Source organism: Sabethes cyaneus, chromosome 2 (genome assembly GCF_943734655.1).
Source record: "Sabethes cyaneus chromosome 2, idSabCyanKW18_F2, whole genome shotgun sequence".
Lineage (NCBI taxonomy): Eukaryota > Metazoa > Arthropoda > Insecta > Diptera > Culicidae > Sabethes > Sabethes cyaneus.
The window spans coordinates 174,613,224-174,628,255 of NC_071354.1; the positions used below are offsets into that span (position 1 = coordinate 174,613,224).

Below are 15,032 nucleotides of genomic sequence, written 5' to 3' on the forward strand. Positions count from 1 at the left end.
GTTCAAGAACTTGCTATAAGAAAATTCTCAACCTTTTAATTAATTTCATATCTATACCCGTGATTCCAGAACTAATACCCGGATTGGCATAAGATCTTCGAGCTGTATTTCCGTCATTACTATCGCTGTATCCTCCAGATTTCCTCCAACCTCTAAAATCTAGTCAATATGCAATATGGACCATACATTCGAAGCAGCTTATCCAACCATGTAAAGGAGATATCCCATAATTAGGATATCTTACGTTTGCTTTGAGTGTTTGCATTTTGTCTATATTGTTGAATTCTGATATAGTAGCCTTACAAGCGTAACATCTGTGCTCTGCGCTACTCTGCGCTAAATGAGACTATATCCATTTGAAAGCTAATATTTTACGCTAACTTTTACCGGTAGTGTCAATAGTGGCGAACCTTGGCTTCAAAACTTTTAAGTGTGTTTTACGCGAAAATATGGCACTTTTTTAATGAAACTTAAAATTGTGGCATACTAAGATAAAATTACTGCACACTCAATTAATGGGCTTTATTCAGCACTATTTTTTGAAGAACTTTTCCTTAGACACCGTTGAAATCCGAGCTACCATTACACCTCTAGCATGTTTTGAAATATTGGGTTATTTTTCAAAAAAACGCTAAAACATGCTGAGATAGCATACTTTAAAGATTCATAGAAAATTCAAATTTCGTCATATTGCTCTAAAATTTTGGATTTGAACACTTCAATAGTATAGAATTACAGGAAAAATACAACGGAGAGTCGAAATAAACTTTCATTTTTTGGCTGCTGGCCAGCGATTCCCCACTGTGCAATGTTGAGAGAAAAATGAAAAACGTTAAAATAAGGATTAACATATGACCTTATTATAGCGAAAATAGACGAGTTATTTGGAACCTGCATTAATCTTACTGGTACACCATGTAATAATCCGACCAATTCATTTATAAAAAATCTTACTGCTACCACAGAAATTATTCAACAATCCAGCATTACGTGACAGTAAGCTTTCTTAGTTGATTACAATCGGTGCGCAAAATCATTCAGCATCCGAATGGTGCATGCATGACTCATTGTGGGCCATTTATTCGAAGCAAAGTTCCGGCGCCTCAACACGTCCTTGTTACTTAGAATTTTACGAGTGGGAAGATGACCTGCATGACTCACAAATCGGAACAACTCGAAAGCCCAAAATGCAAAAAATAGCTACTTATTACGAACGGCTGCACGTTCGTCGATCACGCCTCGCGTCAGTTTCAATTCCGAAGAAACTGTCCTCATTGAATGAATGATATACTTTTTATTGGCTCAGCTAACCGTATCCCTCTGCCTACTGCCTGCTGGGCATTTGCCGATTGATATTCACCGTAAAATCGAGTCTCTGCCGTCGTGCTCCATATAAATGCAAAAATGCTCATGCATACGATTGTGGCTATCAGTAGGGAAACGAGACAGAGAAAAGTACAGGCACGTACGGTATTTCCGGTGCAACCCGAAGCTGTTAAAGAGTTAAGTGGTCAATTAATATGCCATTAGAGTGCATAACCGATGGATTAATTACTAAGTTTGCATACAGTTACTATCTCCAAACTTAAACATTCTTGTTGTTTGTTGTCCAACTAATATGTCCGGAGAAGCTAATTTCTACTGGAAAACACAAATATGTAGAGCTAACACGAAAGTCTTCTACACGAGCTAACGTGCTCACAGACAGGTTGTTATCAACGGGCGTGTCAAAAAGGTTATGTAGGAAACTGTGCAAAGCCGCGATGTGTGAAAAGAATGAAGAAAACACTGTTTGAATTCATAATATTTAAATGTTCTGACCGACGGGTTTAGAATATCAGGTTACGTGAGTCTTTCCATCTGATCTGTAGAGCTCAACTTTTAAGCCGTCTTCAAACTTACTGTAATGGTACTTGAAGCACCGGTCACCTCTGTGTACAGGCTAGTGATAACGAATCCGGTTAGCAATAGTTGACACCCGAATGAGGCTTTTTATATCATATCGTGATCGCAAAACAAATCGGCTCCACCGCATATAAGCTCATAAAATTTCATAATTATTGTTAATAAATTCTAACAAAATATTGTTCACGAGATAAAATGAGTCGATAGTCAGTTATTAATACTTCCAATGCCGTACATAAACGCCAAAATAAAAACAAATAGTAATAGTATGATTGTCTTTTATAAGTACTCCCCGCGTATTCCGAGAACAAAGTCCTAAAATAAACATTTACGCTGATTTTGTAGCAATCACTTAACAATGAACGATATCTGCTGATAACAGCGTTCCACGTCTGATTACGCTTCGCCTTATCAAGCACTTTTTCAAGCATTAAAACTCATTTAGTGTTTCTATTGAATTCGAGCACTGACCGTGAATCATTCGTTTCTGTTTGAGATATGAATTGATTATTAATTGATAGCAACATTTTAATTCACTTTCCAAAAATCCCCGTATGGAAGTGCCGGTTCATCTATTAGTTCCCTCACAAGTATGAAGTCATTATTTGAATCCTAACCAAAGCCGAACAATTGACACTGAACTGCGTGAATTGTGTATCGACAATCTGTAAGAGTATTCTGCCAATTACTGACATTTGGAAACCGTGTTTACCATCAACATCAGCGGCAAATAACGACAGCATCAGTTGTTTTTTCGCGCCCACACATAAGGAATGTTAAACAAGCTCTCTTAAAGTAAGAAAAAAAGACATATTGCAACTAGTTCTCAACGAGCGACCACTTAAACCACCGTGGATCAGCTTAAGCATCAACATGTCAATTGTGTTATTCAAATTAGCCTCAAACATACCAAGTCAACTCTTGTATGCAAACAAAATTATTCACCTAATGAGGAAAACATTCTGTAGAATGGCTTGGAAAAAATGATCCCCGCCAAAACGGGATTTTTACTCGAGTCCAAAAGCTCAATCCATTTCTTAACATTTCCGTTTCTGAAGTTTGGAAAAAATTAACTTTAAATAGAAATTTCCGAAAAATTGTCTACCGTAAAATTTTCATCATGATTCTTCCTTGAAATGGGATTTTCTGAAGCAATAGCACCATGCCATAAAAAAAGCTATACATTTAACCTGCGCACCCGAACCTAACGGCGAATCAAATTTTTAATTCGAATTTCTTTGGAATACAATTGGATAGTCAGTTAACATGTATTTCTTCGCGTATTCGTGACTACCCAACCTATGTAACATGACCCGACCATGATAATATTTTATATCTTTTAATAAATGCTTACTGTTTTCAAGCAGTTAGTTCGTGGTTTTCCTAAAAGTAAATTTTTTTGTTAGACTTTGCAACGATGTATTTAGATTACCAAAATTCATTATTAAATGAAAGGTGGATAATCGTCAACCTGGCCTAACTGTGATTTATTTTTTATTTATTATTTTCTTCACCGGATCTTGAGTTTCAATGAAGATTTCAAAATGTGAATGGGTAAAGCCGATATGAGTTGACCTTTTTCCTTTTTTAAATCGGCATAAAATCTATTATCTTTTTGATTAACAATAGTAACATACATAAGCACAGTACCAGATGACAACGTACGTAGTTTGTCTGCTTTCGAATTGTGCACTCTTTACTTATTTACTAGCAGTAACCCGCGTCTAATTAACAGCAAATCGATGGATGTTACTCAACCAAATTTGCCAACCAAACTTCGGCGAATAAACACTTTTTTGCCGTGATAATCTAGATTCGCTATAACGGAGGTAACCGGAATGTATAACCAAAATGCCTAAATACACCTCTAATTCTGGATACAACTACGTTACTGATGCTCATGTTGATTGTAATCTGGCATAATTGGTTTGAGTCTTCGCTTACCCCACGCTGGACTTTTAACCAGGGCACTGACATCTATACATCGTTTTATCACGAATATTGATATGTTTATAACAACAACTTCATTTTCGGGCCCACAGCAAATCTTAGCCCGATTAAGAGAGTGTTCGTGAGGTGCTCCCATCAGCTGTAATTTAGATGCACATGTATTAGTTTCGGCTTTGTGTACTGCATTTAGTGGGCGAGCTGCGGTTCTTGTTACGAAAACGTCCTGTAAGGGGTCTGGTTGTCGTCACAGACCAAAGAAGGCGTTTATAGTATTAGATGTTAAATTATTTTGTTACTCTTAATCTGACTTTTAGTGGTCTAAATAAAGTGTCGCGTGTCACACAAAATAAGTACCAAAGGTACTAGTTCACAAATAAATCTCAAAATATTGCACAATTGCGCTAACTTATTAACTAATAACGTTTATTATCACTTCATTAAAACTATACAAAATAATAAAAAACTAAGATTTACTGTTGGGACTCTCAAAACAAGCTAAGAAATAACATTACTCTATAGGCATGGAATGTTTGGTAGAAACAAGACTATAAAATGATATCTAATCAATCACTCGTAGCCATAGTTTAGGTTGTATGTACAGCCAACAGCCTCTATCTCTAGTTTGGCGGCCACCGATTGAATTACAAGCATCTTATTCTGCACACTCAACTACGTTTTACATTGGTTCATTAAATGAAGATAATCAATAAGCATCATCGAAAGCAGTAAATCAAACACTTATTAGCATATCTGGCGTTTTTACAGCACGTCGCCTTATATTAATTTTTTAACCGTATATCTGTTGTAAATTGGCATCTAGAATTCTACTTTAATTGTTCTTGTCGGTAATCAGCTGCAAATAAGCATTGGTAGCACTATAAGAAAGTTGGCAGTAAAGTAGACGTATATTTTGACAAAATGGATTTTATATAGCATTTGAGGTGACTTAAATGCTTATTGGCTTGCATTTGAATAGCGCTGGTAATGCTTATTTGTTACCTATCTTTCCTATTTTAAATCTGAAAAAGGTATAGGGTCATATTTTGTTGTACCGTAAAGGCACCATATTCGGCGCGGTTAACAAACTTCTATGACTTACCGGCTAATTTTTCTGCTCATAGATTTTAGCTTTCGACACGATCTCTCATCACCGTTTATGTGATAAACTTCGAGCATGTTTCTTCTTCGAACCGTCGGCTGTTCGACTTGTTCAATCGTATATAACCGACAGGAAGCAAGCTGTGTACTGTAATGGAGCTATATCTGAATCTTTGACGGTCATTTCCGGCGTTCCGCAAGGATCTGTACTTGGCCCCTTGCTTTTCTCGCTATATATTGACGATCTTCCAGGAGTGATAAGACATTGCGGTATTCAGATGTTTGCTGACGATGTCCAACTGTACTGTATTCATCATGACTCCTCCACAGCTGTGGCCCAACTAAACGATGATCTTCAACGTGTTACTCGGTGGGCTTCCAAAAACTCGCTTAGTATCAATCATATGAAAACGAAAGCCATTCAATTTGGGACATCTCAACGTGAAGATTCATCGGAATTACGAATAATGCTTGATGGGAATCATATCCAGTTTACTGATAATGCAAACAGTTTGGGGATCATAATCCAAAGCAACCTACGCTGGGATAAAACAGTATCGCGCCAGTGTGGTAAAATTTATGCTGCACTTCGCACTCTAAGGGCTACCACGTCCGATCTTTCGCAATGCATAAAGCTCAAACTTTTTAAGACGCTGGTATTACCGCACTTCATCTTTGGAGATGTTATACATCTTAGCATGCGCTCTGCTATGATGTCCAAACTGGAGGTAGCTCTAAACGATTGTGCTCGTTATATCTATAACGTAAAACGATACACTTCCGTTCGCCATCTGCAGAAAAACCTTCTTGGATGCCCCTTTCGAAGTTTTTATGCATTGAGAACGTGCATTTATCTTCATAGATTAATTCAGCGCCATGGTCCATCGTACCTCTACGACAAACTGACAGCTCTCCAAGGACTTCGAACGCGTGGCTTTATAGTTCCCACTCACCGAACTTCATTGTATGGAAACACCTTTTTTGTGAGAGGTGTGGTAGATTGGAACGCGCAACCTACTGCTTTAAAACAGCTGACTTCAGAAGCAATGTATAAAATAGCTGCCAAAAATTATTTTGCTTTATTATGATATGTTGTAGTTAGATGAGTTAGTGATGTGTTGCTAGAACAAAGTAATGTTAGATTTGATTTTCTTTATTTATCCGTTAATGACACGAAAAAGACTTGTCTTACGTCATATATGTTCAATAAACTAAACTAAACTAAACTAATTTGAACATTGGGTTCCAATGGGTACAACAACATTTGGAATATTTTAAAGTGGGTACAACATTGATAGCTGCAACATGTAGTGTCAACCTTTCTAACATCTGACACCCATATTGTTGTTAAAGTTAACATTATAGTTGACCAGCATTTGAGAATATTTTTTGTTTGTGAACTTATTCATGGTACTTAATCCTATAGACTGTAGTGCTCCTTTTCTCAATTCTGCGTATGTTGGTTCCTAATTCTACTCAACTAAAAAGTGCAAAATAATTTTGATATCATGTTTTCGCCTACAATCGCTATAAATCCATCGGGAATTCGGTTTTCGCCATGTCATTAATCTGATTCACGATCCGGTCTTTCTCCTGTTTGGTTAAATATGTGGTCGGCCTGGGCTTTGCCGAATTCCAATGGATACAACCTGAAAGATTTGATCGACCAGTTCTTTCCCGAATTCCATGATCCTCACGGCTTCACGTATCGACAGGCTTCTTCCGTACCTCGCCGCAACCACCAAATGGCTTACTCTTCAAAAGCGGCCTACTCTTCAAAAGGTTTTTATGGCCTCTTTAAAAATAGTTATCTCAAGTAGTATAATTACGCTCTGCTGAAAGCAGCAATTTGTTTTGTCGATTTTGTTTTACGTTCTTTGACAATAACAGTCATCATTTAATGAAGCTTTTCGCTTTGTTCTAAGCTTGCTGTGCTAAAAAAGCTCTATCAACCAGCCAGCTTTGTTAACTTGAAAATATATAGCCATGTGTAGAAAAGTTTTACTGCCAGATCATTCTGGTTGATTTCGTTTAGCGACCATAATAAAATATCCGAAAGAATAAAAAATGAATTTTTAGCAGTATCCGTAGTGTGCAGCATATTTACATTAAATTTTATCACGCTTATTGAAATGATGGAATGAAACCCGGTTGATAATAACTTTTTTTCTGCAACTCACACTTTGCTTTGATGAATTTTTATTGGCGGGCTTCAAAAAAGCTGCAACCCGGGTGATTTTTTTTTTTTTTAATGGAAAATATGTTTCAAAAAGAAAACCATTAAATTTTTTTTTCACCTGGATAATCGAGTCCAACCTGTCTGACCTAGCATAAAATTTTGTTTTCGGTGTTGAACTCTAGAATTCTTTACAATACCAGCAATAAACCTGTTCGGTCAGGAAGTTACCATTTCAATTCCAATACCAGTAAAAAACTAACCGATTTATTGCGGAATAGCAATTATAGTAAGATCTATTTTGTATTAGTACGCTACAATATTGTTATGCCTACTCGTAGGGGGGCTCCGTAGTCGCAAGGTTATCGAGTCTGCTTTGGTAGTGGGTTCGAATCTTAGTAGAATCAAGCTATTCGATGTCAAGTGACTTTAGCATGGGTTTATTCTTAGGCCCCTCCATTTACCATTCCTTCATGCTGTATTCTATATTTTACCCCCTGACGCCTCTTGACAGTGCAAATGTCTCTCCTATAGTTAAATGTACTGGTCAGAGGTACGAATGAGTCCTCGCCAGGGACGGCTATAATATGGGATAGTACTAAGTGGGTAAAGTAGATCAAGCTTTGAAGGAAGGATAAACCCCAATACACACAAGCGCGCATAAAATTATAAGCATATCGCTCATTTAATAGCGATTATAGCAAAAAAGAAATGCAGTACAGGTCATACAGCAAACACCCGGGCGATATCACAATAGATCAACGATACTGGTCGCAGTGATGAGTCTTCACATGAAAAAATAAATAAATATGCCTACTCGTAGATATTAAAAGTATATTCTTAATGCCGGTGTATGTAATTTCATAAGGGATGTGGCCAGAATCGTAGCGTGACATTGTTGTACCCTTGTCGAAGACCCAATTTAGCTCCCTCCCTCTCCCTCTTTTCTAAAATCCGTGTTCCTTCCAAGTTTATTATTTTTGATAAGATTTTAAACCACAAATAAGATTCTGAACCTGCGCTAAATTCTGGACTACATTTTTTTATCAGATTTTGGACCAGATTTTAGATCTGGAGCTGATTTTGGGCCACAGTTTTTTGACCAGTTTGTAAACCACCAAACCATATTTTAGATCAGGTTTTGAACCAGATTCCGGACCTGGACCATATTTTGGAGCTGGATTGGATTGCGAGCTGCATTTTTTATCAACTCTTGTTTCAGATTTTGAAACAAATTTTGACTAGATTCTAGACCAAATTCTGTGGTTCAATTTTGATAGAATTTTTGACCAGGTTAGATTTCGGACCTAGATTCTAGGTCTGGTCTGGACCACATTCACCACCAACCTGGTTTTGAACCAGATTCTAGACGTAGACCGCCGTATTTTGGATCTTGACTAGATAGTCTACATTCTGGACCAGATTTAGAACTATATTTTTAATTAGGCTTTGGTCATATTTTGGGTCAGATTCTGAACATGAAACTTTATCAAATTTAAGATGCATTCGCAAAGTTAACATGACGGCCGTACAACGCTCCTGTTTCGACGTCAAATAAAAGCTTCGCCGAACAGCCGATTACGGCCGTTTTCAAATGTATACAAATTTATTTCAACAATGGATAATGTATTTTTAATTTCGGTAGATCAGATCTTCTTCATATATCTTTGTCTTTTTTTGACAGCTTGAGAAAAAAATACCAAAATTTTAGTTGACACCCGTTATAAGCAACCATAATAAATTTGCTTTATAAAGTTTTATCATGTTTTTACAGCTAGCCCTAAGTAGTTTTTGACTCGCGCTTTATTGGGTACTGCGTAGTACAGTAATAAAACAAAAAGTAATGATTAATACCGCAAAAAAACTTTACAAAATCCAAATAAAACCACGCGGCTTTAAAAATTGTGTTTGGAACAGAAACCAAAACTCACTTTCTTTCTCCTGAAACATTACTAAAAGTTATAAAACTTACGTTCTATGCGTAGTGAGTCAATTCTTGCAATAGTTTTCGATAAAAAATTTGTCCATAATCTCTTGGGGATCATTAAAAATAACGTCCACTAATAGAGTGGAGAGGGGGACATTAGCTTTCTGACAAATTGCGATAAAGAGGGTGAGGGGGCTAAGGAAAATGTGACATCCCGCGAGGAAAACAAAATTAAGAAAAGGCTACCCAAATCTAGCTTGGGGGCAATTGCTGTTTGCAACTCTTTTTTAGTTTCTTTTTTGAGTTTATGTGAATGTGACATCCAAAAAGAAGGGAAGGGTGTTGAAAAATGCCAATATTTGATAGACGTCATATTAAAATCATCCCTAGCAAATGTTTTTTTTTATTTCTCAAATTATTTTGAATGTACATGTTGCCCTTTTACTATACTCTTATTGTTTGTTAACCCTTGTTGTTTGATCAATTTCAGACTAAGTTTATAAGCGAAATTTATAATTATTGGAAAAAAGTTTTCATGGAAGTATCATGATGTCTCTTCGACAGAGTTGCAAGAAATGCAAGAATATCACAAATATGCAAAAAAAATTCTAGGCAATCTAGGAAAAATATCAGTTGATAAAAGTGTTTACAATACTTTTTATAACATGGAAAACTCTAAAAAAATCCGAGGAATCATGTTCTAATTCTTGAGAAAATTTCCACAAAATTGGTGGTGAAAAATTCCAAAGAAAAGACGGCAAAAATGTGTTATAATTCTTGGCAGATGTTTAAAATATGGTTTCTTATTCGCTAATTCATTATCTTTTAGTGACTTTTCGCAATATTTTAAATCCGTTTTTATTTGGCGCTTAAAGTGCCGCCCTCTGAGTTATGATGGCCCCAAAAATCATCATTTTTCGAGCTCCAAGCTACAAGGTTATGGATTTTTTGAAGGTTTTTCATCACCGTGAAATATTAATATTGTTTTCATGTATAAGACTATGAAATACATCGAGCTTAATACGGCCACAATTTGACCAATTTATCCCTTAGGCCTGCGCACAACACTACATAAAATTCGGGGACCGTTGGGCCCAATCTGTACGACAATTCTGAAAATTACCCATTAGTGTACACTATTTTGAAAGTAGTAAGCTGAGGTCACAATGAACAAATATGTAAATTTTCAACCGAAAGACGTCGTGAATCGAATTGCTAACTTGCGTGGAACGCCTCAAACACAAAGCCGATCAATCACTGCAGCACCTATCATCTACTTCACCTATTCCTGACAAACTGGTCTAATGATATATTTGTATGTTCGGAAATAAATTGTAATTTTATTGATCCCATCCAATTAACCCCCTTCAATATGCAAAACCTCACCGCGGCGCACAAAACAATGTTAACCATGCATCCGACCGACCCCTTGGCACGCATAAGCACGTCTCGGGACCATTACCTCCCGCTGAATGCAGTACCATTTTCGATCGTTGCCAAATGATTTACATTTGAATTTGTTCTCTCTGGTTTCCTTTTACAGATGTCCGATCTGACCGAGCCGGGTAGCACAGTTGCTGCTAGCATCGGTCCACCTACGCCCCCGACACGCGTCGGCCAGTCGCTGTTCAATGTAAATGCATCGTCGACGGCGGCAGGCACCGTAACCGCGGGAGCGACTTCCACAATGGCCGCAACCGCGCAGGAGGTAAGCTCTCGGGCGTCATTATTTACTAACGAATAACCGGTAAATTGTGCAACTAGTAGTATTTACAGTATAAAAGATTTAATATTCATTTTAATTCATATTGCATTGGCCAAACAAAAGCTTCCTGTTGCTTCGGCTTCCAAATTATGTCTTCTCGTTCACGCGAATTCCAAACCCCATTTCTAGTGTCCACCACAATTGCTGGGCTACTACCCTACAATAGCTCTAGAAATAGAATCACTTTGTTATAAATAAAGAAACGTTATTTATGCACGATTACTCACGTCGACATCTTTCACAGATGACTAACTATTCAAACTAGAGATTACGCTTTGGCATCACTCGCCAGCAGGGACGAGTACACTCAAAATTGCTCGCACGTATAAACCAAGGCCAATTACATAACGCATTAGTTCAACACCACAAGACCATGCACGTGCTAATAAGGTGCCCTAATACAACTCGCGTTTTCGGCATTTAGAAAAAAAGAGTTGAATACGTCACCCTTCCGTAACAATAGCCTGTTGTTTTGAAACGCCATCGGTTTTCCGTGCGCACACGTTCTGCTATCTAAAAGCTAGAGGTAGTGTTTGTTGTGGTTTTCCCCGAAAAACTGCCGACAAAATCGTTTTCATCGCGTTTTTTATTTCTGGTAAAAATAAAAATAAAAAAAAACACCGGCATCTTATTAACTTTTGACAGGGTAACAGCCGCCGAAGATGGCACTCTCTCGTGTTTTATATTCGTAGGAAACAGCATTTCGACTAGTTTTGACAGTTCGAGTTCATGAATAATTTGCATCGTTAGCGGGTGACGCAAAGGTTGAAATTAAACATTCACGTTCGGTATTATCAATTTGTTGATCACTTAATTTTTTTTTTGCAATTTTAAATCTCGCAATAGAAATTCTAAAAATATTACTATTCAAGTTCAATCAAGTTAAGTAAGATCTTATTCATTTTGCATCGGTTGTAAGATTAATATAAAACCAAAGCTCACATGTTGTATCAAAGAAAACATGTTACCATCGTTCGATTGTGGCGCGCGCTTGGAAATTGAACCGCACGGAAAAACAGGGGAAATGACACTTGTCAGGTGACGTTTACTCTCACGATAGTTATCGTGACACGTTTTCCTCTCCTCTCCATAGTAGCGGACAGAGTCTGTCTGCTGTGTCCTGTGGTAGACTCGCGAATATTATTCATCTAGAAGCCAGTACTTGTACAACGACCGAACGATCGACAACTCAGAAAATTCCTTTTCAAATATAAAATGTTTAAAAACTTTTTAAACGTAGAAATACGACGAGCAATCAAAATACTATTGGGTTAAGTGAAATTCTAACGAACATTCAACAAGTGTAGTTGCGAAAACGAAACAAATCTAAGTGCGTGTAAAGACCGACCACGAATCGAATTTTCAGCGAGAAAAAATACATACCTACTTATAAAGAAAAGGTGAATTCACAGAAATCGTACTAAAACGAAAACACTATTTATAAATGGCGACACGAAGAGATTGAAAATATTAATTGCATGTGCGCGAATGGTTTGGATTGACCGAAAGTGTTGTCCACCCACAGACCATTGCCAACAGGCAATCGGCTGGGTGTTGTCACTTCGGGCGTAGAAGAAACCAGAGAGCTTCATAGTGTCAACTGGAAGAGTGTTTGTGTACTAAAAATCAACAGCATAAACTTGGTTAACGAAACAACGTGCTATGAAGCGTCTGATGAATAACAGTTAGCTTAGTTTGTTGGGCGTCTTTACATTATACTCTGCTGTAGGAAGCTCGTGTCTGTTTATTATTATTAAAATTCAGATGTACATGACATAAAAAAACTAATTACAACATGATTCAAATTTGGTAAAGCTCCAATATTTGGCTTCTAATACTTTCGCATTCAAAAGCCAATTCGTACAATATGATTAATAGGGAGGACGCGGGAATATGTAGGGCCTAACTTGAATTTAGAAAGTGTTAAGTCGCGCACGTTAAGTCCAAAATTGTATACCAAAACATCCACACCCTACAAACTTTATATGATTGATTTTCTCATAATACTTCTAATATTCTAAAGAACTAGACATGTTTTGATGCCCGATGTACTTTAATTTGGACAAGTCATCGAAAAATGATTAGTAGTACTAAATGACATTCTATTTTCTGTATTCCAGCTCCTGAATAGCACCAGCTCCAGCAGCAAAAGCTCAAAGGTATCCTCCTCATCATCTAGTACCACCACATCCCGAATGGCCAAGACATCCTCGACTCAGCGGCTGCAGCACATGTCCTCCTCCCTTACATCGTCGTCCTCCACATCGTCGTCGTCGGCCACCTCCTCGTCGGCCGCTGCAGTCAAGCAGGGCCTTGGTGAAATGCAAAATTCGATGGCCGAAATGAAGAACATGATGGGCCATTCGAGTGCTTCCCAGATTTCCACATCATCGTCCATGATGTCATCGTCATCCTCATCCAGCCAGATGAAGAAGCTAGCCATCACCAACAGTTCGTCCAATTTGGGCGAATTGCAAAAAAGGTAATCGATTGTTTTCAATTTGAAGATCCGCATCGTCGAACTAATTGAGCTCATTATACCTAATTTGCTTCGAGTCAGTCAGGGCCGATGAAAATTCTATCGGTCCATCAGTCACCATACAAGATTTCCCAAAATCTAGTGTTGAATCATCATTAAGTCAGATTTTTCAACTACAAAAAAACTTGAAACTTCAATAGTTTAGAACCATAAATTTAAACCAAGCTACAGTAGCAGGAAAATAGTAACAGCCGAAAAATGTTCCCAAAGAATTTAAATTTGACGCTAATGGAACTCAGTCGGAATGATCCCTGATTAAACGATATAAATATACGTAACAGCTAACCGGTAAATAGAGTAATTATGGTAGAGAGAAAGTAACGGCACATCAGCCTTTTAATTAAAAGTGTTTCTATTAGATGCACAAGACAAATTGGATAACAGAAAGCAGAAATAGTTCAAAGGAGAAATACAGATTAGGTGTTTCTCTGATAAAATCAAAACAAGAGCTCCAAGATTAACGAGCATTTATTTTTCACAAGAGCTATGTACCAATATAGGTAATTGAAATCTCTCTTCTTTTGCTTTGAGCATTGAACGATGCTTATGAAATGCGGCGCAGCACCTAAGGCATATTATCCTTAATGGTAACCAAAATTTGCTTGAATGATTCCAAAGTGTGACCTTTTGTACTTCCAATTTTAATAAGCGTGTAATCCCATGCAAAGTAATCCAACGGATTGGGAGCCGATAACGAAGCAAGTCATACCTCAGATGATATGAAACCAGGTAAATTCTAACGACACCACTTCTGTGTTGCTTTTGACTTGACGATAAGGAAAAGAATCACATTCGAATCTGACACCATTGATCACTCAGATTGTGCAGGATTCCGGCGAATTCGCATTCTATCATGGTTTTGACCAATCTGTGGGCATGGGCACCTTCTTTTTATGGTGGGAAGATAGATCTCTCGTCAACGCTAATGTGTTTGAGCTAGCAGCATAGATCCGGGTGGTTCGAGCTTGTCTCCATACTCGGTCCTGGGTTACTCGTCACTAATTCGTTGAACGGCTCGATACTCGCAAGTCGTCTTCACCCTGGTCCAGTAATCTTACACATTGGGCACCTCTATTTCTGGAGTTGATGTCAATGCACAGTGGTCCCATTGGTATCAAAACACGCGTTTTTTTAATTGCGCCGAATGGTTGCAGTAATTAAATGTCATGCAAAACAAATAATCCATGCTGCTTGGATTACATATTTTCATTAATTATTTTCCACACTTTCTTGATCTGGGTAACACGGTTTTTACACTACGCTCGATCAAGTAACAATTTTCAATGCGAGTGTTTTGGTAGAGGGATAGCCAGGGTCAACCTAATGTGTTCTCAATTTTATAGTATTTTTCTTGTACTTCCACATGAGTAATAAATAGCTTGCATGTATTTGCATGTTTAGGAGTTTTTTCTCCATGTGTGGACTCATTACTGCGATCATCACTTTGATTTTCTCCTCAAATACTGACGATAGCAAGCTACAATATTCTAGAAAAATATGTAATTTGACTGTTTGAAAATCTTTGCCGAACATGTCAAATGTGCATAAATACAGTAGAAAAAACTGTGGGCAAAAAATTAATTCTCATACTGTTCAAAAACTAAATTTTTTATCTTACTTTTAGGAAGATTAATCAAAAAATCGTTCATGCCATATGAAAGATCTTTTAACG

At 37.5% G+C, this 15,032-nt stretch overlaps 1 protein-coding gene across 10 annotated transcripts in view; it reads left to right on the plus strand.

The window, feature by feature from the left end:
- Positions 1 to 15,032, plus strand: part of LOC128738902 (NAD(+) hydrolase sarm1) — a 95,480-nt gene that overhangs the window by 55,072 nt on the left and 25,376 nt on the right. For all 10 annotated transcript variants that reach the window (XM_053834367.1, XM_053834366.1, XM_053834369.1 and 7 more), the window contains 2 exons: positions 10,600 to 10,764; positions 12,942 to 13,303. In XM_053834367.1, coding sequence (XP_053690342.1) covers positions 10,600 to 10,764; positions 12,942 to 13,303 — 527 coding nt within the window. The remainder of the gene's footprint in view (positions 1 to 10,599; positions 10,765 to 12,941; positions 13,304 to 15,032) is intronic.